The 27992-nt window shown below is 40.8% G+C and overlaps 1 protein-coding gene across 1 annotated transcript; it reads left to right on the top strand.

The window, feature by feature from the left end:
* The first annotated feature begins 14238 nt into the window (after window positions 1-14238).
* On the top strand, window positions 14239-27326 carry si:ch211-112f3.4 (EF-hand and coiled-coil domain-containing protein 1). Its single transcript, XM_061069300.1, has 9 exons — window positions 14239-14791; window positions 15968-16409; window positions 16487-16621; window positions 23761-23840; window positions 24082-24223; window positions 25118-25268; window positions 26456-26581; window positions 26990-27059; window positions 27151-27326. The coding sequence occupies exons 1-9, from the start codon at window positions 14239-14241 to the stop codon at window positions 27324-27326; spliced, it is 1875 nt and encodes a 624-aa protein (XP_060925283.1).
* Window positions 27327-27992: the final 666 nt, after the last annotated feature.

Genomic DNA, 27992 nt, shown 5'->3' on the forward strand with positions numbered 1-27992 from the left:
ACTGGCAGAAATAAACGTTTTTTTCTCGGAGGGTGGGGGGGCATCATGAAGGAGTTATGCTTAGGGGATCAAAATGGCTAGCAGCGGCACTGGGAGTAAGTTTCATTCTTAATTCCTTTATAAAACCCTTCGATAGACAACACGGGTCAAAAGTTATTTTCTTTATCTTTGCAGTGAATGAATTTAATCATTCAGTAAGTCAGGTATCCCCCATTAACTTGTTTTTAATCATCACAAATCATTATTTTTAAGTAAAATCTTTTTTGTATCACTAACCTTCTATCGGGTCAACAATGATTGTTATTTTTCTTTGTAGCTTATTCTCTCTTCTACATTTAGGAGAAGGCTCCTTTGATTCAAAGGACGCCTTTACTTTGTCATCAAAGGAGCCTAAATATCTTATTTTTAGATTACCAAAATCGTTATTTTTCCTTTTTCTTTTCTTGCTTTATAAACAAATTGAAATTTGTATTTATACATATACACACATGGGTCAAAAATGACCCGTAAGAAATGTTGTCACTACAGAACACCTGCCATTAATTTCACACAACTTGAAAATGTCTTAACAACATTTTTGACACCCTCATCTAAAGAGACGACATGTTAGTAGTGAACAAACCGGTCCAGTCAATGAAACCAGCCTGAAAGTGTGAGGTAGAGCTAAACACACAAGAAGCTTCTGCTGTTTTTAAACAGTTGCAAAAAAAGTCTCAGAAGATTTTTCATTGAAAATAATTGAGTTACATAAAGTTCGAAAATGCTACCATGTTTAGTCCACATTCAGATAAAGTGTCCATAAAAGAAAATGATTTAGGTTTGTGTGTTCTCATCGAAAAATGAGATTAAGTCACTGTGTGTCTGAAGATTAGCGTGATCCCATCATCCCAGCAGTAGAGGGAGCTGCATGATTTAGGAGTGTGATGCTGCCTCTGGAGCATCTCGACATCAGTGAAAGGATAAAGTACTTCCCGGGTTTATTAAATGCTTCTTGCAGGAGGATGTCAGGGTGGCTCTCTGTCAACTGAAGATCAGTAGAAGCAGGTTGAAGCAGTAGTGACCCTAAATTTCAAACTGAATCTACTACAGATTGAGTTCTAACACAGAAAATCGTAAAACTTTAAAACACCAAATCTGAAGCAGCTCTGTTGGAAAGAATGGTTGAAAACTCCTCCTGAATGTCCTGCAGGTCGGATCTACCGATACCAGAGCTTTGTGTCAGGTTATTTCTACCAAATGATCAAATTTACCAGCGGTTTAATCTATAAATGCACTTACTTTTCCCACCAGCATTGTGAATATTTTTTTTGTGTCAAAGCAAAAAGCCAAAGCACATTGTGTTTTATTTACACATTGTGTAACTAAAACTTTGTACACACAGCATGGGAGGATGATATCCACAACCACAACCATTCCAGTACCAGCTCTCGGCCAAATGGTGGCAGTAAAGTAATAAATATTAGGCTGATGTTGTGCAAACAGGAATGGATGAGTCCCGGGTAAAGATGGTTTTGATATCTTTATATTCAACCATTCAATCATTTTACAACAGAGATCAGAGAATTCACCTTAACATTCATCAGGGTTTGTTTTTGACTGTTGCTTGAAAATGCTCCTCTTTTACACCGAAAAAATATCCACTTTAAACCATGTTTGTTACAGATTAGCACAGATTCTTCTGCAAACGTTGTAATCAGAAAAAAAAACTTTACAGAAGAAAAAGACACATATCTTAGTCACATTATGATGTTGGGATTACATCATTTCACCTGTTTTTTATTTGGGTTTCAGTGATAATGACCTTCAAGTAAAATAATTTTAAAAGATAAAAATGGCCCTTCTCTGATACGTGTGGTCTTTGCTATTCAATATTTCAGAACTTCACTTCACCTGAGTCTCAAAAGAACCACCGGCGTCTGGCTTCATTTCATCACACTTTCTTCCTGCATTGCTATAGGCAAACACGACGGACTTTGGTGACATGGAATCACATGCCCTCGCTTCATTTAAGGTCTAAAGATTAGGTTTACATTTAATTTGAAAGAGAAGGCGGAGAAGAAGGACCGGGAATCAAGATTCAAGACTTTATCTATCATGTGCACAACAATTACATAGAGCGCTCACTGGCAACAAAATTATTGTGTCACTGGCTCCCTTCCAGCCAAAAATGTTTGAAAAACCACACAAGCAAAAATATATATAAAGAGAAGAAAAAAAAAATATATATATATTGTAAAATAAACATCTAAAATATAAATTATAAACTAAATAAAGTATCTTACTGCGTAGAATGAATGCATGTGAGCAACAATGATTCGGTAGTGAAATTAGTGCAAGGTGCAGAGTTTAGAGGATTGACAGTCTTATGGCAGATTGGAGGAGTTTAAAAGTCTTATGGCCTGGGGGATGAAACTGTCTCTGAGCCTGGTGGTGCGGGCCCGGATGCTGCGCTACAGTCGGCCAGATGGCAGCAGGCAGAACAGTCTATGGCACGGGGAGATAGGGTTCTTTAATGATCCTGTTGGCCTTCTTCCTACCCCGCTGGGTGTAGAGGTCCTCCATGGATGGCAGCTCCGTCCTGGTGGTGTGTTGAGCAGACTTCACTCTGTAGAGCTTTACGGTTCGGGGCGGTGCAGCTGCCATACCAGGCGGTGATGCAGCCAGTCAGGATACTCTCTATGGCTCACCTGTAGAGGAGAATCCTGGCATCCATTTTGAGCATCTGTAGCCTGCGGAGGGAGAAGAGCCATTTTCTGGGTGTCTTTGTGACGGAGTCGGTGTGGTGAGCCCAGGTCAGGTCATCACTGATGTGAACCCCAGGAAACCGAAGCTGCTGACTCTCTCCACCAGAGTCCTGTTGATGAAGAAGGGGGCATACTCTTCTCCCTGTCACTTCCTGTAGTCCACGATCAGCTCCTTCGTTTAGCTGACGTTGAGATGGAGGTTGTTTTCCTGGCATCAAAATGTCAGTGGTGTCCCCTCCTCTCTGTAGGCCATCTCATCATCGCCTGTGATCAGGAAATGGGATGATGGTGTTGGAGCTGTGGGTGGCCACGCAGTAATGCGTGAACAGGGAGTAGAGGAGAGGACTGAGCATCAGCCGGTCGCTGCCAATCAGGAAGTCCAGGATCCAATCACAGAGAGTGGCGTTGAGCCCAAGGTCCCTGAGCTTGGTGATGAGCTTCAAGGGCACGGTGGTATTGAATGCTGAACTTCAGTCAATGAACAGCATTTTCACATGTGTCCCTCTGGTCCAGGTGGGAGAGAGAAGTTTGTACTGTGAGGGAGATGGCATCTGCAGTCGACCTATTTGGCCTGAAGGCCAACTGAAGTGGCTCCAGTGAACCAGGGAGGCAGGGGGTGTTGAAGGGTTGGACTAAAGGACGATATATGCTTCTCCGTTTTTACTGACACGGACTGAAACGGACAGAGAAACGCCCACTCCGAGCACCTCGGAGAGCTTTTCGTGCACCTCTGTTTTTTCAGAGTGGTCCGTGGTTATTTCGGAGAGCCTAGGGACAACCCTTGGCTGTGATTTGTCCGCTAACGACAGCATTTCGGAACTACATCATTTCCGGACCTCAAACTTCCGGTTTCATTCCCTGTATCACAATAAACCAAAACCCAACTACAATTCTATGATTAATGTGACAAGCCAGCGGAGTTGTCCGGCTGACGGTGGCTCGTTAGAGCACTGACGGCATGTGTGTACGGTCACATACGGTTATAACGAACTTTCATAACAGCCACCCTGCTAACTGCAGTGGTAACAGCGCAAAAACCCGCTGTCACCACATTAATTCCACTTCTATCATGACACTGTTTCTACAACACCGTCAGGTTAGAAGCAAACACTTAGTAGTAGTTAGTATCGGGAGTCCCTGCTGACTGTGTGTGGAAGCTGGGGGGGGGAGCTAGCTGCCTCCGTGTAGCTTCAAGCTGTGGGATTAGCAACGCAGTTCAGAAACAAGACCGGGGAACCGCTGAGCTAAGAAACGATCACATCAGCATTTTGACCCACTGGGTGTCTCTTTATTTAGTTCTGTTAGTTGCCACAATTCACTGTGTGTGAGGAAAAAACGGAAGGTGGTAAACCGTAGATGTAAACAACAGACGTGGACTTCTTCTATGCACATTGAGGTAGGCTTCTCTAAGCTCGATTTCCATTGCGCCACCTTCTGTTTGGCGGTGAATTGTCTTCAGCACGTAAAGTTGTCGGAGAACATCAACAAGCTGCCTGGAGAGAAGCTGGGCCGCGTGGTTTACATCATCCAGTCCCGAGAGCCTTCACTCAGAGACACCAACGGAGAAGCAAAAATCAAAAAGAGTCAGTGGGATCCGTGCGTCCCTCCGCGCGCCACGGACACGTAGAAGCATAATGGAGCCTTAACTGCTCAATGCTCTTCATGATGGTGGAGGTGAGGGCTACTGGGCGGTAGTCGATCAGGCGGATGGTTTTGGGTTTCAGTCAGAGGGTTTTGAAGAATCCCTTGAAACCCCACCAACCCATCCCTCACTCACACAACCTCCCACCTCTCTTCATCCTGCCTTTCACCTCTCCCATCCTTCATCTCCCTAAACCCTGTGTCTACCATCCACTCATAACACCCACCCCTCCCCTCCTTATCCTCCACCACAAACCTGGATATCCTCCCTTCTTAGATAAAAATATTTAAATTGGAAAAAAAAATTCACACATCTCTTTTATCAAGTCTTCTATACAATACATCCTGATGTTTAAGTAATGATCCCATGTAGAGTATCGATTGGAGTGTAGATACCAGATACTAATATGGCTAGATACTCATTAATAGCTAAGACCACCCAACCGAGCCGGTTGCAGGTTTAGGTGGGCTTGCAGTGTCAGACACCTCCCTCCCCTAAGGCTGTAGAGCCATTGAGATTCAAATATGACTTTATTCAAAGGTTACTGTAGAGATGGCGCTTGACAAAATATCAAACTCAAGGATTCCAAACAGCAACTCACAAACAAATAGCAATCTCTGATTCATCATTGCAACGCTGCATCATTAGAACTCAGATATTGAAATAATTATATAACACAGATTGAAGCCATCAAGAGAAAAAAATTAAGTAAGTAATGAGTCATTCAATTTCAGTTTTATTAAAAAAACATCAACTTGACTTTTAAAATTGTTCATCCCCCAAATACTCTACTGAAAGTACAAAAGTTTTTGTTTTATTTTATTTCATCATGTTCACGGTATTATTTAACAGTCAGGCTTTTGGGGTTTTATCCATCCTCTCGCTGACAATGGAAGATCATCTAAAGACAAAATATATGATTTCTGTAGCTTCGTTCCTTAACCCATATAATGGTCACGCCACTGCACTTGAACCTGGTTCCACCTTTCTTCTGCACAAGATCATTTTTTAATAGACTGAATGTGTGTGCAAGGTTTTTGAGACTTTATGACACTTGATGGTGCACAACTGAAGTTATGTCCCCAACATCCGCTGGTGGCCGTTAACACCTGCCAACATATAATGGCAGTAAGTAACTTAAATTGTGCAGAAGACCTTCAAAGTAGTACAAGCGATATTCAACATCTCTCCTATATTCATGAAACACAAACAATAACATTTAAATTTAAAATGCACAGAAGGAAAAATAAGGGAAGTTTGGACCAAGCACCATTTACCAGTTTTCAGGCACTAAAAACGAGCCGACTTAAAAAACAGATGGTATTATGGACTATCTTGTCTTCTAGTTAAATGTTAAAAATGTGCCCAAAATGTGAGCAACCGAAACCTCATGAATGCTTACACACTTTTCGTTTTGCAGGACATAGCTGGATGTGTGGATGTGTTGGTGTGTGCAGTCACACCCAGACTGTTTGTGAATGTTTCAGCTCAGAGCAGCACCTCTACCTGTAGCCACATGCCTCATCTTCTCTCGCTAAACTTCATCCAGGCTCTTCACCGGCTCTCAGGAATGCAGTTGGTGAATCCATTGTGTGTGTGTGTGTGTGTTTGTGTGTATGAAGGTGGGTAACTATGGATGTGTGAATGTATAGAGGACTGAATATGTGTGAGTCTCAGCCATGACCTTGTACACAGGTGGAACAGCTCAAAGGTAGAATGGAGTTCCTTCGATATCTCAAGAATGAGGAAATGTTTACATTGTCACACACTAGAGTGCTGCTTACACACACACTCACACACACACACACACACGCACACACACACACACACACACACACACACACACACACACACACACACACACACACACACACACAGATCATAAATCACACCTCTATTGAAAGACTGAACACTGGGCCTGTCTCTTGTCTGACCTAATTTCTCATGTCAGGGTTCATGTTGACATACTCCTCATCTATCACAGATTGCATGATTAGAGTGAACTGGGGTGTTTGGTAAGAGGCACCATCCATCCCATCATTCACGTGAGAAGTATTTACTTTCACGCAAAACCTCATAACATTTACTCATGTACCAACAGAGAGGATGTGGATCTGTTTCAAAGTTGACAGATGTTCTTCGAGTGACTGAACAATGTGCAATTTATGATCGACAACAAAGTCTGAGAATGGAAGGTCATTTAGGACGTCTGACCATCTGGATAGTTTAGAGCACTGGAAGACTTTGATAGATTTAAGTGTTTGTCTGCGGCAATGTCCTTATATGTTTATTTTACCACTGTGAATAGACACAAATCCTCCTTCTTGTTAGAATATTACAAATAAGCATGAGCAGCTAATTTTCAGTTTAGTAAAATTCTATCTAAGAAATGTTTCAGTGTAAGCTGTAAGCAATCAGAGATTTTTTTTTTAATGTACTATCAATTAAACTAGCAGGTTAAATAGCTGAATCATCTATTAAATTGTACATTTCATTGTCCACTTGTCCCATTACACAAAATGAAACAAAGATGTCCCAGATGCAGGTGCAGCCAACTTTCTGTGCAGTACCGGACAAATAGATTCCAGAAGTTCAATAAAAGTTTGTTTTGAGCTATAGCCTAAAAACAAGTTAATTTGTCTGAAAAGCTCTGGAGCAGTGTGTTACTGTGAGTCACCCTTTTTTACATTGATTATACAAAGTCATTCAATTCAATAAGAATATATTTGAATAAAATCAGCTCATATAGCCTTCATTCATATAGTTGCATCTTGTGTTGTCTTTTCCAGGCATTTCCCTGTTTCAAAAGGAGAAAAGTGCAGAGAGCATCTGTCAACAGTATTTATTTTGTCATCATAGCCTTTCTCTTTATTTCGCACTCATCTTTCTTCATTCTTTCCCTCTTTCCTTTCTCTTTTCACTCTCACTCCTCCATGAAAACATTTGTCTCCATGTCAGCTGTCTTATCCACCACAGTTTTGTCAGATATGTAGGTCAGTGATTGTCCCACTCCAGATCCTCCAGATGGCCACACCTGAATACACAAAGTATTGAGATCACCACAGACTGTTTGCTTTATCTCAAAATAAAGCCAGATCAAACAGTCGGCCCCATACAGTGGCTCTGAAAATAAACCCCATAATACAGCAGAGATGCATGTCACTCCCCATTGGCCTATTATATCCTTTTTTAGACCATGTTGGAACCCCTCTGACTGAAGAGAGGGAAATTGAACAATGATCCAGACCAAGGTGTTTCCCTCACTTGGTGAACAGCAAACAGATCTAAAGGAGAGAGAATATTGGATGTACTGCACCTTCATTAGGTGGACAGAAATATGACTCTTGAATGCTAATGTCATGCTGTACCCTCTGGTGTTTAAATGGACAACTGTTTGTTGTCAGGTTTGCCATAGCAACTTAAAAGGGGATAATATGTCAGTTCCCTAAAGCAATTTAGCACATCACACCACAGGACTTTGAGGGGTTCTTCACTCTATGGAAGGTTTATACTTAAAATGCATTTTCTGTGGAATTTGCATTTAAAAAAACAAATGTTTTATTTAAAACTCTAACATGAGTCTGGAATATCTAAAACTGCAATGCCAAATTGACAGAGTACACTTTTATTCTTCATCAGAAGGAATTCAAGTTTTCTTCTCTCTTTAACTTTTATTTAATCTTTCCACCCATCAGACAATACTTTTATCTTTAGTGCAAAGTTTGTGTACACTCATGATTTGACTGCTTATGTTATACCTGCCACATGTATGACATAGCATTATCTTGGATGTATTATTGTTTTTTTTGGCAATACAAGAAACGCACAAGTCGTTACCTAATTTGCTCACCTTTTGAAAAAGATTTCCCATAAATCTCTGAAACAAGCCTCAACACTGTATGATAGCAAAACACATTGCACTGTCACAGTGTTCATGTGGAGTCTCAAAAATCTAAAATGAGTTCCTGAAATTCAACACATGTCCCAATCAACATAATTTGACAATCTTTAAATAGTAGCGTTTAATCCCCACTTTCAAATGTTTTACATTTGCCACTTGCAAACTACACATCCATCTCACCCGAGTTCGCCATGCTATTTAGCCAATATAGATATTTTTAAATGATTTGTATGTCTGTTTGCTCTTCGTTATTAAGAAGATATCAGCATGAGATTTTATGGTGTTTAAAAATTCTTAACATATAAATACAACACATGTTATTTAAAGCTTCCACCCCCGCCCCCCATTCTTTTCTTCAAAACACATGAAGTCAGAACAACCAATTTACAAATCTGAAAACAGGGCTTTCTGGGGAGAAGTGAATGCACACAGACAGGGAGATGAATACTGGGTAAACAGTATTCTCTGTCCCTGTGAGAAGTGTACAACCTTGTGTACAACAAGTGTACAACCTTCTTTATTTCCTAGACATGACGTCCTGAAACACAATGACCAACCATAAAGGGTCACAGATCAATAAAGAAGCGAGTGGACAATCCAAAAATCTGGCCAATGGGTAAACATGAGTGACCTGAGGTTTAGAGACCTTCACATCCCGGCATGATCAACGTGCCCTCAGTGAAATGGACACAGAGCATCCGTCTGCATCACCACTTCAAAGATGTGTTGCATGTGTGTGGTTTGGGAGTGTGTGGCTGTGTTTGTCTTTTTGTTGACTCTCAGAGGAGCATATGGCAGCCAACACAAAGCCCAAACCCAACTGCTATGAATACTGATTCAGCCTGACTCCTCCTCTCAGAGGTGAACGATAGGACACACACACACACAAACACACACACACACACACACACACGGACCAGCACCCCGCCTCATTTACAGCCCATTCCTCTTGCTCGCCATCCTTTCCTTTTCAGATCAGCTCCTTTCACCCAGAACGGGCAGCAGCTGTAGGGCTGACTCTCAGAGGGAGGGAGGCCACAGCAGCAGGACTGAGCTGCACATTAACTTCTAATCACCCCACACATGCACACACATACATAGGAAGAACAGATAAACTGAGTATTTAACTTCACCCGAACAACTGTTTTGTGATTTACAGTATGTCACCTTGGGCTTATTTGGACCAATCATATAAAAACATCATAAGCTGAAAATCCTGAAGCCACGACTATTCTTTCCTTTTTTTGCTGCCATTTAAGTTGCTCTCTGACAGCTAACTAACAATGTATATAAAAGTCCAACTGAGACGATTATTCAGTTTTTTAAAGTTAGGATTTGGTGCATTTCTTAAACATGTCTAATTGAACTATTTTACATGTTTGCACTGTTATCTGTTGAAAGAAAAACAAGGTTTGTGAATCACTTAAGGCTTTTTCCTGGATTTTGACGTGCCACACATGAATTGATAATCAGCAGATTGAACCATATTAAAAGTGATCATATAGATGCAGCTTAACTAGCGCTCGTCTGCTGTTCTTACATAAATTTATGAAATACCTAATATGCATTTAAAAATGTCTGTAATTATTTTCGGATAATACCTATTATGTTAGATATTGTAATACTTATTAAAACACATGATTCTAAATATAATGAGGTGTGTTTACGGTGTGGTAGTAGGACATTCACTGAAGTGACTGATCTGATTACTATACTAGATTTACTCTTTAAAAAAATCTATTTTTATGCTGCATTATGTCCACATACTGAAGGCCATATAGTTCTTACTGTATCTACCAGGACAATGCTGTATTACAGTAACATGCAATGATAGCATACCTTGACCTTGACTGTCTTATCAGAGACTCCTCCTCTGAGACCTTAAAAGGAAGAACAGTTTCCAGCTTCCAACCAGAGGAGCTGAACTAAGCTCTGCCTGCCTCCACATGTTGGTGAAAGAGGCCACAGGTGATAAATGTATTTTTATATCTTCAGGACCATTTACAAGTCTCTGAGAGAATACATTTGTTTGCCTTGGGGCAACATTTATTAACTAGCAGAGACTGCCACAGTACACACCTTTCCCAAGGTAAAATACTGGGATGAGTCACTGTGAGTACCGCACTTCCACCGGATTCAGATTATTCCGAGGAACCAAGACAAAGACTAAACAATGTGTGAGGTTTTCCTCTGAGCTCATGTGATTTCAGAATACTCATCCTCCAGCCAGGAGGCTTCATTAGTGAGTGGTATACAAAGGTGAAATAATATGGTATTTACCTACACTCTTATCTTCAGTGGGACTGTGATTCACTTTATGACTTCTCTGTTTTATCGTCCCTGTTAAGACTGGCGAGTTTTCATGTTTGCTGGTCTCCACACATTCCAATTCTTAGACATAACAAAGCTCCGGACTTTCTACCTGTAGGGCAACAATGGCCATAGCAAAGGGCTAGAAATACTGAGATCATGTTAACAAACCTCCCCATATCTTTTATCATAGCCAGCAAATTCTGTAGAATTCTAAGATGTTTTTCAAATAATATATCTTTATTTAAAGGAATAAATGGAAATTTTAAGAAATATGCTTATTTACTTTCTTGTAGTTAGATCAGCGGATTGATATCAGTCTCAACAGTGAATTTAAAGAAATAAAATGCTCCAGTCTTAATCTTTGCTCAGGATGATCGATGCCTTTTTTCATTACACCGGCTTTTTGGCTTTTTCGATCCATTCGATTCTTTGTATGACTTGTTGAGGTTGTGTCCTTGTATATCTGAATTGAATGACTTATTAAATTATTGTAATTGTGTTTAATGGTAGATGTGTTTCATCTGAAGTGGTTGAAATAGTTAACCCCACTCGCCACCACATAGCCTCTTAGGCCATTGGTGTAGCCTATAGATATGGTTGATTGTCTTTCAACCACTGAATAAGCTGACGTAGATCCCACTCTGGATCAAAACTTTGTAAAATTTAAATCTTTGTGGCACAGAGTAACATCAGTGTGCAGGCTATTTTGTTCCTGTTGAATTTCTTCAGACTGCACCTTGTGAGGTTTTGTTTTCTTTTTTTCTCCCCTTTACTTAACCAATCACAAAATATACAGCGCTTCAAGCCCCACCTTACATTTTTTCATGCTGGCATACTTTTGGAAACAGCTACCATCCTGAGCAGGGACTTTTTGGGGGGTTAAAAAAGTTTCCCCAGAATCACTTAATATAGACCTTATACCCTGCAGTGATAACAAGCCCCCCCAAACACTCCTTCATGAGGAGAGTTCCTGTGGTCAAAACACAGCTATGGATGAGCTGTGAATGTGTGTCGCTAACCATCAATTACTGTCTGACCACATGATTGGACGGGAAACTCCGTTTGCTTTTCTTTGTTGCTCTAAACGATTCAACTTGAATTGACTCATGTCACTTCAGTTCCACAGTCTGAACAACAAATGAAATCAGAGTTAAGTTAGATGCATATGGATGTGATGTGTGGGGACTTCAGATCAGTGTCCATGATATTTGTAAACTGAGCTTTTGAAGTGCTTCTAGATTTGTTTTAGATTCCACAAGAGACAAAGAAGCTGTGTTCAAGTTTTTTCAAAAAGATTCCTGTAAGTATTAGGGTAAACTTTCCCAACATGTTGGTGTAAATCCTATCTCAAAGATATTTACATAGTGGCTGCAGTAGGATTCTAGTGGAACAATAGTTTATCCTTCTTCTACAAGTAAACCGCGGGAACAATGTGTGAATAATTGTAATACTAAGGACATGACCTAAGTGTAATGTGAAATTGTATTGTGTGAGTAGGGCTTAAAGGATTATTTTATAATCAATTAATCTCTCAGTAACCATGCAATTACAATGAGGGTTTACAAATCCAAATATATCAGGATGATCTTTTAATTCAGCTTTCTTCAGTGTGTTCAGCCCATGGAGAGGAGAGTCAAATACAAATCCACTCTTTTTTTTAAAATAAACATAAATAAATGAATAACTGGGACTATCTTTCCAAATTAAATTATTTACTACTTTCCCAATATTCTTTGATAGTATATTTAACATTTTGTGTTTTTTTTTACTTTGAATATGGGAAGTTAGGCTTCAGTGAATAATATATGACAAACGTGACCATTTTATTACATTTCTGCACAAAAAATCAATATTTTTTTTTAATAAAACAACTTTCATGTCAGTTGTTCTAATGAAATAAGCTTGACATTGACTAATTATGAAATATAATTGCTGAAACAGCATTAACTAAAACATGTATTTCCTATAACAATACCTTGAGGCGGGGTCCCACAAGCTGGAGGGCCTGTTTGTATATATAATGTGATGAAATAATAAGTCATCAATCAAATGAGATGTTTGGAATTCGATTTACAAATCACAATTTGCCATAGAGGGCTAAACAAGCTGCGACAGGGGAGCGATCTCTGCCCATCTCAAACCCACAGGCTCTGAACTCACAGTATAAGGGTATACATACACATCTGACAGGACAGGATGAAATTATTTGCTCCTTATTAATGCTCATCTGATTCATCTTCTGCCAATTGGCATAAAGTTTTGGCCCAAGTTCTGATATACTGAAATGTTGTCACTGTGTAATGCGTCATACTTTGTACTTCATGAGGTGATTGTGTGTATGTGGTCTAGTCATGGGCGTGTAATCAAGATGCTCCCTTTGCTTGTGGTTGTCAGGTATGTGATAAGTGGTGAGGTCAAGGTGTGCGAAGGTATTTCCGCTGGGAGTTGCTCGGTTTCGGGAAACTAAGTCGCATTTGACTTCCAAGTGAAGTTTGCCTGATGAGAAATGAGAAGGCAGGCGACATTGAGGGGGTGCTGAGTGTCAGGGGTCTTCTTACATTTTATTGTTGTTGCTGCCACACAGGGAGTGAGTCAGATCCACTCAAGATCCATTCTGGTAAAGGTGAAAACTAAAACCCACCATGACTCACTGTGGGCTGCTGTGGGTTGTTTTTGTCACAAGATGACAGGAGCCACAAAATAACCTCAAACTCTGGAAACCCTATCATTCACCTCCAAAACACACACACTCACCTGTGTGACCCCGTAGTACACACTCCTGCAGAAAACTGTAGTGTGCCATTACTTGATATGTGAGTTTTAATGGAGATGAACAATATACCTCTACTATATATCATATATTATATCATACTCTCTGTATATTCTTTGTATATATAAGTCTATATACACATATTTATACATGTGTACATGTTATAATTATTATTATTATTATATTATTACTACTATTATTATTATATATACTGTTGGTGCCATTATTACTATATACTGCTATTATATTGGTATATTACTATCATATCTAAATATATATTATGTTATATTATATACTATATATACTGTACTATTTTTATATACTGTTTAACAATAACATTACCATCATATCATCAGTACTATTACCATCATCTTGCCACTGCACCTTATCTACCTATTTATCTTGTGTTTCTGTTTTTTATTCTTTCTACCTCAATATTTTTTATTTTATTGTATTGTATTTTATTGTATTCAAATATACCGGCTGCTATGACGACTTAATTTCCCTTCGGGGATGAATAAAGTACTCTATCTATCTATCTATCTATCTATCTGCACCGACATTCTCGCATAACTAATTATAAACAGTGAAAGCCCCTTACATGTAGTGCTACACACAAACATGTGGTCAGACTGCACTCAAAAGGGTGGAGTCGGTGCAGTGGGATTTCTTCCCCCACTCCAGGGCATCGGTTCTTGACTTGATGCGCCGGGAAGGAATCCAAGGTGAGGCTTTCAGGGAATTACGCTGCGTAAAACGAAAGGAGGGAGGGTTTTCTGCTTTGAGGTCATATCCTGTGCTAGTTTCCATAGTTAGGCTTTTATTCGGTGACATCTACGAGGAAGAAAATCGTACTTTATGTGAAGTCATGGACCGCAGAGCATTTCCCCTGTCGCCGAGAGCCGCGCGTAAAAGCGAGTGGCTCCGGAGCGCGCTGGCCCACCACCACTGCCCCGACTCCGGCGTGGAGAACGAAATCGTCGTCCTGGCCACAGGCATTGACCAATACCTGCAGGAGGTCTTCCACCACCTGGCCAACCCCAACCGGGACGACACGGTGACGGCGGAGGACTTCGCAGCGCTGTGCGCAGTGCTGGGGCTCACCGGAGCTGGCGGAAGGACGAGGAAAGCAAAGGACGGGACAGGCGATGGAGAGAAAGACGAGGAGGATGAAGAGTTTGGGGATGTGTGTTCTCGGCTGCCCTGCCAGCTGTCTTTCAAAGACTTCCACTCTCGGCTGTGTGGGTATTTCCGTGCGCGCACAGGCACCGGGCGCGTACCCGTCTCTGCGGACACGGAGCTGGTGGAGAGACAGATCCGACTGCGGTGGCCGCGGGTCCGGCGGAGGAAAAGTGTCAGTTTCGATCTCCCCGGGGACCAGAGTGGACCTGTACCCGGTAAAAGTGGAGACAGTGGGACAGGTACTGTACCAGGACGACATGCTGTTGCACTAAATAACATATTTCAAAGAGGGTTTACAAATCCAAATATATCATGATGATCTTTTAATGCAGCTTTCTTTAGTGTGTCCAGCCCATGGAGAGGAGAGTCAAATACAAATTCACTCGGTTTTTTTAATGAACATAAATAAATGAATAACTGGGACCATCTTTCCAAATGCAATTACTGCATACTGGTACTGTACCAGGACGACATGCTGTTGCACTAAATAACATATTTGACCATCATTCCACTAACCTCTGCTTATTAGTCTATGTGACATGATCTATAGTGACTCTGTTGTTGTACCTTGGAACTGACTATTATCTCCTGACTAATACACAGCAGGTATTGTTAAGAGGGAGGTGAGAGGAGAGGAAGCCAGGCTGAAAGCACCAATTACTGCAACTCGTTTCCCCTCCTGTCATTTTTCTCTCAAGCAGCACTCCCCTCTTTACTTTGTTGGGTGCTGTCATTCCTCTTCCGTCTCCTGCACCATCTGCTCTGCCAACAGTCTTTCATACAGGAAGAAAAGCCACTACTGGAGAACTTTGCCCCTGCAAGTGTTTCTGGTATTATATAACAATATTGATCCATCAACGTGTAAGCCTTTTACAGTAGCTGCTTGAGGTGGAGCCAGTTGTAACTACTGTTGTTTTCTTCAGTGGTTCCCTGCCTAAGGGCCGGGCCCCTCCAAATTGTCCTGTTATGCATCTGGAGGATCGAGACAAAAGTGCTTCAAGTTTCTTGTCCTTTTTCAATTTAAATAAGAAAGGAGGATGAATGTCTCATGTTAGTTTGAACGTCTTCCGCACTATTAGATGATAAGTTGCTAACCACCAGAAGATATTTGTGACCACTAGCAGATGTTAGTGACATATCAGTTGTGTACCTTAGTGTCATTGGGTGTCAATCACAAGACTCTCTCTTCTAAGGCAGGCCCACCACTGGCTGATCAGACCTGGGTGTGTCCCAACATCTTGGGGCCCAGTTGGGGTCTTACTTCCTGATCCTGTGAATTTTTTCCTCATATCTATTAAAAGACATTTTTTTAGTGTACTTTCTCAACAGTTAGTTTAAGCTCATCATATGTTTATGTAAAATCCAACTGTGCAAAATAACTAATGACTCCTCATCTCTTTGATTTTCCTCTCCAGACGAGGTGTCAGCTCTGAGGGAGCTGGTGGAGGACCTCCGCTCGGCGCTGCAGGGGAGCGATGCTCGCTGCCTCGCCCTGGAGGTGGCCCTCCAACGGGCGAGGAGCTGTAACCTCCCTCCTCCCTCCACGTCTACCTCCACTGTTTTGTCTCCCACCACTTCCATCACCTTTGCTCAGGGAAAACTGGTCCCAACGCACAGAATCAAAGGACAGTGCAGTGGAGCTGGAGCAGGCAGGGCCAGGAGAGCGGTGAGGTCACAGGACATCAGGGACACACTTCTGAGGGAGCTGAAGCTGATTCGCTCCTCACGTGACGGACAGCTAGGGGAGGCCATGAAGTTCAATGAGCGTTTGGAGAAGGAAGTGCAGTGGGCCTATCACGAAGTGCGCAAACTGCAGGGGGCGGAGTCCGCACTGAGGAAAGAGAACAATTACATCAGGTTAGTTTTTGTTGCTGGGAGTTTTGAAAGTTGATTGGAAGGATAAAGTGAAGATGAATTTGCGTGATCTCCATCAGGAGGCGAGCAGAGGAGGCCAGGGAAGCTCTGAGTTTGGGGCTGCAGCGGGTTCGGCTGATGGAGGAGCAGGCACAGGCTGTTCCACAGCTCCAGTCCAGGATCAGTCAGCTAGAGACTGAACTGCACCAGTACAGGTAGAAACCCTCTGTGTGTGTGTGTGTGTGTGTGTGTGTGTGTGGGGGGGGGGGGGTGGTTGTGAGCATGGGTGTGTTTGTGCATCTATTTACACATCATTTGCCTCTGTGCTCTTCTGAATCAAATGCATTAAAGCCCTCAGATTAAGTTACACACAAGTGATAACTTAATTTGAGTGAAGGGTAAAATTAACAGTAAATTAAATGGAAACTACTGCAATTCATATTTGAGAGACTTTATAACCCTTGTTTGTGACTAGATCAAACAGATTCATTTGAAATTCTTCTTTGCAGTAAAGACATTTCTGATGATGGTTTTAAAATTAAAGTTATTATGTCTCAGATGTCTTTTTTCTGAAGAAATACTCAACAAATCCTTCCACAATCTTATTTTTTGCTATTTCTCTTCTCACCAGTCTCATCTACCTTGTTTCAGGGAGCTGGTTCGAATTAGAAAGCTCAACCTCCTCAATATTCTAGTATTCTAATATAACTAGCTGGTGAATGTGGTGAAACATTAAGCAGCTAAAGTGCCAGTATTTTCTAAGAAGTGGAAGAAGAACACAACAGTCCATGTCTGACTGTAGCAACATTCTTACAAAAATCCTGGTGGGTGTTGAATAAGCAGTGATAACGATTCTTTAATATTAAAATGACCTACAATAGAATATGTTACATGCAAACTTATCCCAACGTTCTGCCAACTTCAATGTGGACACAGTACAAATGCTTTGTCCAGGTTTAATTGTAATCTGTGTACTTCAGATGTAGACTTGAGGAGAATCAAAAATCTAACAAGTTGATGTGCAAAACAAAACTCTTACTGGCAACAGCTCACAATAAGCAGATAACAGTGTATAAAAAACATACAGGACCAGGGGTATCAGGAACAAAAATGAGTGTCAAGTGTAGCATTTACCTCTAATGGGCCAAATACTGGACTAGTTCTAGGTTCTGGGTTTTAAGGAGTGGGGTGAAAGCATAAATAATAAGCCAGAGATCAGGTACTTTAAATTCAAAGCCGGCACTTTACTGAACACACTTAACAAATAACATAATAAATAAAGTATATATCATAAACATAATAAACTTAATAAACATATACACACATAATTCAAACAATAAAGGACGGGTTAGACGAGTGGAGCTCTTCACTCTTCTTCCCTGTATTCTCTTGTTCGGTGTGATAGTCTTTTCAAAATAAATTTCCGTTCGAAATCCTTAATTAGTTCAATTCAAAAAAAAGAAAATGTTGATACTCCTACCACTCTGGCAGTGAGCAAAGTCCAATCCGGGCAGTGGCAGAAGTCCAGTCCAGGTGGAAAGGGATGGTTGATTCAGCCCTTACGACCGGAGTCCGCCGATCTTCTCGCTCGCCATCTTGTCTCGGTTGCATGTGTATCCTCTAATACACACACGTGTCTCCTCACAGGTTCCCTGATCGTGGAACCTCTTCAAGCATGTAAAGCACTTTTCAACAAACTCTGGGTATTGCTTTTAAGTCTTAACATATCTTTGTAACACATGGTTTTTAGCAGCCAAACATCTTCGCTCTCCTCTTTCCTTTTGTTTGTCCTTTTGCTTCTCTCGAGTCTCCTCCCTCACTTCCCTTTTATACTCTATTATGTGCCTCCCCTTCCTGTCACCTCCACAGAGGGAAAATCTCTTAAAGGGGAAAGCACTCTCACCTGTCTTAAAGGGAAAGCGTTTTTAGTCAGAAGACTTTTAATATTTCTCCATTAAATGATCTTTAACATGGGTTTTAACTGACTTTAACCAGTTTTACTTATTTATTAATTTAATGGACTATTTATCTATCTATACATTTACAATACATTTTTATATTTATTTATATCACATTTATCTATATTGTAACTATTTAATGATTGATATTTAATGTGGAATATTTATTTATTTAGTATACATTGCAATGCATATTTATATATTTCAAGTATATCTATATTATCACTTTTATAATATGGGAGATATTAATATGGGTTACATCCTCCCCACTTTACCTTTTGCACGTCCCTGTGCAAAATACTGAATCTATACTATACTATCATAATTCTATGTGGTTTTGAGTCTGTGAATACGTCAGTCAAACTCTGCAACAGAGACTGGACTATTGTCACTAATGGATTTCCTAATTCAGGGTAAGTCAGTCGATCTATAGGCTTTCTGTCTCTGGTGGATCGTCTTGGGGGTTCTGTCTCAGTGTCAGGTTGTTTTTGAGAAGTTTCAATGTCATTCCCTTCTTCAGTGGCTTGATTAGGGGATGAGGGAATGTTCTGGTCCTCTTTTGGGAGGTCTTGAGTATTCTGTTCCTCAGGTAAGATGCTCTCCTCAGGTAGAGATGAGTTACTTTCCTCAGGTTCAAGTCTGTCAATGTCTGCAGCTTCAGATATGATGATTCCTCCAAGATCAGGTAAGCAACTCTCATCTTGGTGCAGAAAACAGATTTCATCAGGATCAGGTGGGTATAAGTCACAAGTTTCTGCTGGAGCATCTTGAGGGATAGTCCTGTCTGGAACTTGTTCTGCGGGTTCTGGGACTTGGTTGAAACCCAGGGTCTCCACTCGTTGGTTTCTATGACCGTCATAATAGTACTCTTCAGAGTCGGATTGAGATTCACTCCCATCTGCCGTATCTGAGCTGTCTCTCGGATGTTGTCGGGTTCTTGGCCGCCTGGCCGTCTTTATTGTGTCAGTTTCACTCTCTGCCGAGGTCATCGGGAGGAAACCACATGACAGCAAAAGGTCACGGTGAAGGGTTCTCTGTGGACCCTCTCTGGTCTCAGGTCTGACAACATACACTGGAACGTCTCTACATTGTTTTAGGACAACATACACGTCTGACTCCCACTTGTCAGCTAACTTGTGTTTGCCTCTTAGGCGGACATTTTTTACTAAAACTCTGTCGCCTACTCTCAAGGTGGACTCAACAATGCACTTGTCAAATCTTGTTTTGTTGCGTGCAGCTGTTTTCTATGCATTTTCAGCAGCAACTCGATAACTGGTCTCAAGATGAGATTTCAGGTTCTGGATGTATTGAGAATGTGATCCTGGTTGGTGGTGGACTGGTAGACCGAAGGCAAGGTCTATGGGCAATCTAGGCTGTCGCCCAAACATCAGCTCATAAGGGGTAAAGCCTGTCACTTCGTTTTTTGTACAGTTATAGGCGTGTACCAAAGGCTTGACGTAATTACGCCAATGACTCTTTTTCTTGTTCTCAAGGGTTCCCAATATGTTTAGCAGGGTTCTGTTGAAACGCTCAACGGGATTCCCTCTAGGATGATAGGGGGTGGTCCTTATTTTCTGGGTGCCAATAAGGTCACACAACTCTTTAATTGTACGGGACTCAAAGTCGGGACCTTGATCGCCATGAAGTCTCTCAGGGATGCCATAGTGGACAAGGAAGTGATCCCATAAGCACTTAGCCACTGTCTTAGCCTTTTGGTTCCTCAATAGTGACTGATGCCAGTTTAACTGATTGGATGTAGAGGAACCGGTTTTCTGTTCCCACTCTAGTTGTCTTTTCTTCAGCAGCTGCCTCTTTGCAGCTGCTAGTGTAGGGTTTGGTTCAGCTTCACACTTAGGTTTGATGTGTCCATCTTCACCGCACCTGAAACAGTACCAGGGTCTTGGTTTGTTTGTGTAGTTATTGTTCACATCAGAGTTGTTGGACCGTAATTGCTGTGGTCTGTGACTCTGAGCTGGGGACTGTGTGGTTGTAGCTTTGAAGGATGGTTTGTTTGAAAACGATTTATTGTCTTTTTGTTTGATTTGTGAGAGTTGAGACTGTATCTCAGCTATCTGTCTTTTCAGGCCCTGTATCTCAGAGTGAGGGTCACTGCGTCTGTGAGGTGATGTAGTATAGTCTTCATCATACTGAGCATAGGAACCTTGGAAGTGTGAGGACACCTTCTGCTTTGAGGCACCGAAGTACTGCTTCATGCGGGAGTCTTTGGAGTCACGTTTTCCCTCTGTAGTGCGAAGTAGCAACAAGAGTTCTGCAAAGGTGGGTGGGTTCTGTTTCTTTTGTTCTAGCTTTAGCTCAGATATCAGAGTGTTGTCCCAACAGCCTCTGCAGAATTGTTTCAGAAGCTGGCTGTCCAGATCGGTTGCAGTTACTCCTCCTCTCCTGAGGGTGGTGTTCAGCATCACTTGCAGTCGTTGGAGATATTCTGAGGATTTCTCACCATAGTTTTGCAGTGTGTTGAGAAACTTTGCGTAAAGGTCATCTCCATCTTCAACTGTGCCAAAAGCTGAATCCAGAATGATCAAATACATTGAGGGGGATGAGTGAGGTGTCAGATGTTTCACTATGTCAACCGCAGGTGAAAAAATGCTTTCATGTATTTTTCTGGATTTGTGTAGGTCTGATTGTTGTGTGTCTCTCAGTAAAAAGTCTGCGTTGGAACGCCATGTCTCATAGTCCACTTCATGGTTTGGACGGGGGCTGCGTCCAGAGAAGGGTCGGAGTCTAAATGAAGCATGTGTTTGCATTGTTAAATCTTCGTGCTTGACTATGTGCTCAACGACAACCTTTTGCATTTCAGGTGGGCAGAGATTAGAAAAGCTCAGGGTGGCCTGTGTCTTTTCTTTTGGGGGATGTTGATACTGAGTTGGATCAAATTTCACATCAGATTTAGAGTCATAAATATTTTCTGGGAAACTAACACTGGGCTGAGGGTTCACCTGTGCTGCAGTCACAAGAGGATGTCTCTGGGCGTCATCTGAATCTGTGTCTTCATCTTGGTCATCCAAGATCTCCTGATGAACAGTCTCGCTAATGCGAGAGAGCTCTCCTTTGAGCACATCTGCAAAGTCCTTGCCTCTCTGCTTTGCAATCTCCTTCAGTCCTTTCAGAAACATCCTGGTGGCTGACTTAGTATCTGCAGGTGTGTAGGCACTTGCTAAGGCCTGGATGAAGTAAGTCACGTCTGTCTGAGTCTTGCTTATCAGTTTATATGGTAGTAAGGGTAAGAGTGACTCTAGGGCTGTATCATACGTAAACTCTATAATGATCTGCTTTTCAGATTGGGGCAAGTCTACGTGGATTCTTCTTTGAATCGAGCCATATAATTTTAAAAAGTCATAAAGTTCTTCATCAGTCTCTGTATCTGTTAAACCACTGACTAGTAGAGAGTTTGTAATTTCAACACCCAAAGTTTGAATTACTTCCATCATGAATTAATTAAGTATATGCAGTTATCTGGTCTCTGATTATTAATCTATGCTTTGGCCACTCCTGGCTAGCTCGCCAAATGTAGCATTTACCTCTAATGGGCCAAATACTGGACTAGTTCTAGGTTCTGGGTTTTAAGGAGTGGGGTGAAAGCATAAATAATAAGCCAGAGATCAGGTACTTTAAATTCAAAGCCGGCACTTTACTGAACACACTTAACAAATAACATAATAAATAAAGTATATATCATAAACATAATAAACATATACACACATAATTCAAACAATAAAGGACGGGTTAGACGAGTGGAGCTCTTCACTCTTCTTCCCTGTATTCTCTTGTTCGGTGTGATAGTCTTTTCAAAATAAATTTCCGTTCGAAATCCTTAATTAGTTCAATTCAAAAAAAAGAAAATGTTGATACTCCTACCACTCTGGCAGTGAGCAAAGTCCAATCCGGGCAGTGGCAGAAGTCCAGTCCAGGTGGAAAGGGATGGTTGATTCAGCCCTTACGACCGGAGTCCGCCGATCTTCTCGCTCGCCATCTTGTCTCGGTTGCATGTGTATCCTCTAATACACACACGTGTCTCCTCACAGGTTCCCTGATCGTGGAACCTCTTCAAGCATGTAAAGCACTTTTCAACAAACTCTGGGTATTGCTTTTAAGTCTTAACATATCTTTGTAACACATGGTTTTTAGCAGCCAAACATCTTCGCTCTCCTCTTTCCTTTTGTTTGTCCTTTTGCTTCTCTCGAGTCTCCTCCCTCACTTCCCTTTTATACTCTATTATGTGCCTCCCCTTCCTGTCACCTCCACAGAGGGAAAATCTCTTAAAGGGGAAAGCACTCTCACCTGTCTTAAAGGGAAAGCGTTTTTAGTCAGAAGACTTTTAATATTTCTCCATTAAATGATCTTTAACATGGGTTTTAACTGACTTTAACCAGTTTTACTTATTTATTAATTTAATGGACTATTTATCTATCTATACATTTACAATACATTTTTATATTTATTTATATCACATTTATCTATATTGTAACTATTTAATGATTGATATTTAATGTGGAATATTTATTTATTTAGTATACATTGCAATGCATATTTATATATTTCAAGTATATCTATATTATCACTTTTATAATATGGGAGATATTAATATGGGTTACACAAGCTCAACAGTTTGTTGTTTTATCAGAAATAGAATGTTCAGAAAGAGTCTAATGCACAATGATGGAAAGAATGGAATGTCTGAATCTTTTGCCATCTATCATGTTTGCAACCAGATTTCAGATTTTTTTAGTCCACATCTGCCTGATGCCCTTATTAACGTATATAAATGACAAATGACTGCAAGTTGTTTTGAGCTATGAGTTTCACGTGTAGTCTGACATGTCTCACATTGCCATGATAATATGAATCCGACATAGAAAGATACTGTGTAAATGACTATGTTTACATGAACTAAAATATTTCTACTATGATCTTATTCAGACATTATTTCTCCCTCAGCTCAGAAATGTGACTTCTTCATAGTGACAGACATTCAGTGCACAGGGAATGTGCTGTCAAGCAGTTGGTAACATATTGTTAACTAACCTAAATGTAATAATGTGACTTAGACACGTCTACATAATGAGACTAAGGTCTGAATACTTATTCATCCTTATTCTGAGTATGACCTTATTCAGGTTAAGAAAATGCTATTTACATGGCCGGATCTTATTTATCAGCTTGATATCAGAATAGTGACTCTGCATGATCTAAAACATCACATGTGGTATCTTTGGTGACTCTACTGTATGTGTGTGTGGTATAATTATGCAGAATTGTGTGACAACAACCTTTATTCTATGCGAGAGCAGAGAAAGTGTATAAATTACATAAGAGGTGAAATGACCCACATACAAAAGCACAGATTATAAATTGTTCTCTACCTTTACCTCTCTCAGATCGGGCTGTAGCTGCCTCTTAGACTCCTCCTGTCAACAAACGCATCCATCCAGAGCAGAAGACACCTGCAACAGGACAGGTGAGTGATGAATCACTGAGCAATGAGGGTTCAGAGATAACGTGTTCTTAACAAAGCTTTTGTTTGCAGTTTGTCTTTGGGATTTGGAAAGTTTTGTATTGGTGGGTGAAACGTTAGTCATCCAGCAATGTTTTGCAACGACAAAAATCACCTTAAATTTATGTCAACATATCAATTCATACATGTGCATGATCATTATGTTGTCTTTGGGCAGTAAGATAAATGCCTCTGTAATGTGCAGATGCAGAGTGTCTGCAGAGAGCAGTGGAGGGGAGAGCTGCCTCTGATGAAGAGGAGGAGGACAGGGGGCCAAGGGAGGAAGAAGAATGGTGCCGGTTAGAGGTGAAGAAGCAAATCAGCCAGCTGCACGACTGTGGCAAAGGGTTAGCTAACATTTAACTCTCTCACACACACACACACACACACACACACAATCACACACACACACACACACACACACACACACACACACACACACACTCACACACACACACACACAAACACACACACACACACACACACACACACACACACACTCACACACACACACACACACACATACACACCAGCACCTCACCTTTTCTTTATCAGAATAAGTTGTATTAGTCCCAAATCATGTCTGGAGCTTCAGGTGGTACCTGTAACTTTCTCTGTTAATGACACGACAGCTCTCCAAAAGTGAGGCCAAAATATCTTGATCATCCCCTGGTGGCTGGCTGCAGTATAGGTCATAAACCCCTGACTCGTGATTGTTTGGATGTGTATCCCGGATCTACGCCACTATTATTGGGGACCTATTATGCTTTTCAGTCTTTCCCTGTCCTAGTGTAATGTATACAGTGTGTATGGTTTTTCGGAGGGTGATGAAACGGCTTCTAGTGGAGTTTTATAATACTTTCACCCCATCATACATGCCCAGCAGCTAGTCAGACAAGCCATCAAATAACAGGACAAATTGCAAACTAAGATGGGAGGAGGAGAGAGCAGCGTTTCTAATGCAAGTTAAATTTAGTTTTTCGGTGCTGCCTTCAAAGCTTTAGGAAAATTTAAACACTACACAGAGTTCAACCAAGCAAAAGTCTCCTGGTCTACACAGTTTGCTTTTTTACTAAAGCCCAGTGGGCTTTGGAACTTGTTTTTATAACACATTTTAAATGAATCAATAGGTGCCAGCCCTTATGCTACGTGAGAAATTCCAATCAGACTTTGTGAAGTGGGTGTAGATAGAGGTACAATTACACACACACCACAATAACATCTTTTTTGTCTCCTTCCAGATGTCGGAACCAAACGTTCAATCATCTCTCTCAGAGTCACCTGCATGATAAAAACCTCATGAGCACTCCTAAAGACAGAGGAGGGAGCCCGGGGTGGAGGGGACCAAACCAAGAACAGCAAGAGCGAAGCAGAGGCCTTGAAAAAGAAAAGGTGACAGACAGATGATGTTAGCTGCAGTTAAAAAAGGTTCCTTTGAGACTAAGTAACATATTTAAATTGGTGTAGGCAACAGGGTCAGAGAAATAACTGTCTGTGGAAAATAGGATCATATTCCAAAGTAACAGTGAATTACTAAAGAATGAGCTGAACATTCCCATGTTAGAGTAAATATCACCATTAAAGGTTTAATGCTGCCAGGTAAAAAGTTATACAGAGATCATGGGCAAACTCCTTTTCAGTAACTCAAGTCTCAAAAATGTTTTAGACGGAACATATTTAGGTCTTAATGTTTTTCCATTGTAGGTGTGCTAGAAAGGACATATATACACACAAATACATTTACACACACAAAGAATACGACTCCAACATAAAATACACAAACTGTATATTGTGTGAGTAAATAATATTAAGTAGTGAAAGTAGTGTATAGACACGGTTTCATAAAACAAATATATTTTTCCTTTTTAAGGTGAAATCATTTAAACAAAAAAGCTAATATTTGAGCAAAACTTGAAGAAGAATCAGTCTTTTTTAAATGTTTTTTTCTGAATAATTATCCAATGCCCCATCAGATTTATCATGTTAACATTTGGATATCCCACACATTTATTTTAGAACCCCTTGACTAAACCAGCCAATAAGAACAGCACCACAACCCTGCTGCAGTATTAACTCTCACAATATTGTAATTATGACGGGGTAATCAGACTCTGATGCAGTGAACACTCATGGGAAGACATGGGTTTAAGGCACAAGCTGTTGTCTTACAGATCAAATGTTCAAACACAAGAAGTCGGTAGAAAAGCAAGCAAAAGGCAGGCAGGCAAAACCACTAAGAAAGTTAGGCAAGAAAAACAAGCTTGACATGGAATGCAAACACACAAGCGTTACAAAACAAATCTGGCAGAGATGGAAGGGGAAGGGCAGGCTATTATTCTAATTATTATTTACGGGATGCCTTTGCAGAAAACTGCAGGAACAGGAAACTCTCTAGGTTTATAGTCATTCACAGATTTTTCTTACATTTTCTAGACAGTTTATACATATTTTGAGACACAAGTCACTTCTAATGGAATATTTGTACATTGTGGTATTGTTACTTTCATTCAAGTTAAGAATCGGAATGCTGTCTCCGAAACTTGTTTAGCTTGTTTGCATTAATTTGTTCCTCCTCCCAGCAGCGGCTTGAGGAAGAGGAAGAGGAAGATCAGACAAGGCTGGAGGCGAAAGAAAAGACACGTCTGTCTCTGCTGGAGGAGAAACTCACAGCTGCCCTCACACTGCTGCTGCAGCTACGCAACAAGGTGCGGCACAAACACAATTCACACACACTCAGCACACCATTCACATCAGCAGCACACATGCACACCTCTTCGCTGCCACCTGGAGGTCATTGCAGGAGGCCATTTTGTGTCACTGATCCAGGTCACAGTCATTTATGCTTGAGAGCTACTTTCACCACAAATTAATTTACTCATGATTGTAATTAGAATTCTCCAAATACTTTCTTATTCCATTCAGGGTTCAGGGGAGGTTTAGTTCAGGGAGCGTATCCCATCATGCTTCTGGGCAGGTTGCTTTCATAGGTGTGCAACCCAGATGAACAAAATCATGTTGCCCTCGTGATGTGATTTGAATTTTTTAGACTCCTTTAGACTCAGTGTCCCACCACATAACATCAACAAGTTAAAAGATTGTATTTCTTCCTGTAGAACATGTCACGCAGGGTGCTGGGGAAGATTGTGATGGACGCTCTTGATGTCTGCAATAGGGCTGGAGATGGTGAGTCTGTTCAACAGCTTTCAAATAGTCAGAATATTCACATTTTAGTGTTGCTTCACTTTTTAAGTGCTTTTAAATTTTTTCCAACCAGGACGATCCAGGGTCCTACAGGTAGCTGACGCTCTTTGCCTCCATCTGTCCTCTAGTGACCTTCTCGGAGACGGAGGGGACAATGGAGGTAGAGGAAGAGACAGCAGAGAGAAACTCCTGGTTACATCTCCTGGGCGTCGAACCAGCAGCCCCAACCCTCTGCTCATCTCCTGTTAAACAAGAAATTTATTAGATGGTACTTTATGGTTATCATCATCCTCCTTTTTTGGAATTGTTTGCACCCTTGTAAACTTCCCAGTTGCCTATTACACATTTTTAAAACTGGTTTTAATGTATTTAAAGTTTAATTTTATTTCCTTCATTAAATGTTTTAGTGTTGTATTTAGTATTTATTTAATGTGAACAACTACAGGTGACCCGTTGTGCTTTTTCTTACTTTAAGAGGTAAATATAATAATAAAGTTTTTATACAAACCCTTGTTGGAACCTTGTGTAAGAGTTAATGCATAAACCTTTGATTCTCTGTGCTTTTTTTTATCCGGGGAATAAACTTTCCACTGATAAAACCAAATAGTAGCTTCACTCATTTTCGCAGGGTCACACACTAAAGGCCACTTGCATGAAAATACATATGGCAAGTGAATCAACTTTAAGGTTTCACATGTAAACCTTGCCGGGAGGTTTTCATAGTTTCTTAACACAAGGCATAGGGTAAAAAGGTCTTCACACGTGGCACAAGTAATTGCTGTTTAAATGAACGTCTTATATCCTTTCTATTTTAGCCTTGTTTTTCGTCTACCGACTTCTTTGGAAAAAATCTGCCTTTTTAGCTTCACCAGCAAACTGTGTGTTAGCTGGTTGTTGCTGATCAGGTTGTGTACA

This window comes from Limanda limanda, chromosome 4, assembly GCF_963576545.1.
Source record: "Limanda limanda chromosome 4, fLimLim1.1, whole genome shotgun sequence".
Classification (NCBI taxonomy): domain Eukaryota; kingdom Metazoa; phylum Chordata; class Actinopteri; order Pleuronectiformes; family Pleuronectidae; genus Limanda; species Limanda limanda.

Coding starts and splice junctions, on each gene's coding strand:
- si:ch211-112f3.4 (XM_061069300.1), top strand. CDS start 14,239: ATGGACCGCAGAGCATTTCCCCTGTCGCCGAGAGCCGCGCGTAAAAGC. Junction 16,622..23,760: donor ACTGAACTGCACCAGTACAG/GTAGAAACCCTC, acceptor TACCTCTCTCAG/ATCGGGCTGTAGCTGCCTCT. Junction 25,269..26,455: donor GAGGCCTTGAAAAAGAAAAG/GTGACAGACAGA, acceptor TCCTCCTCCCAG/CAGCGGCTTGAGGAAGAGGA.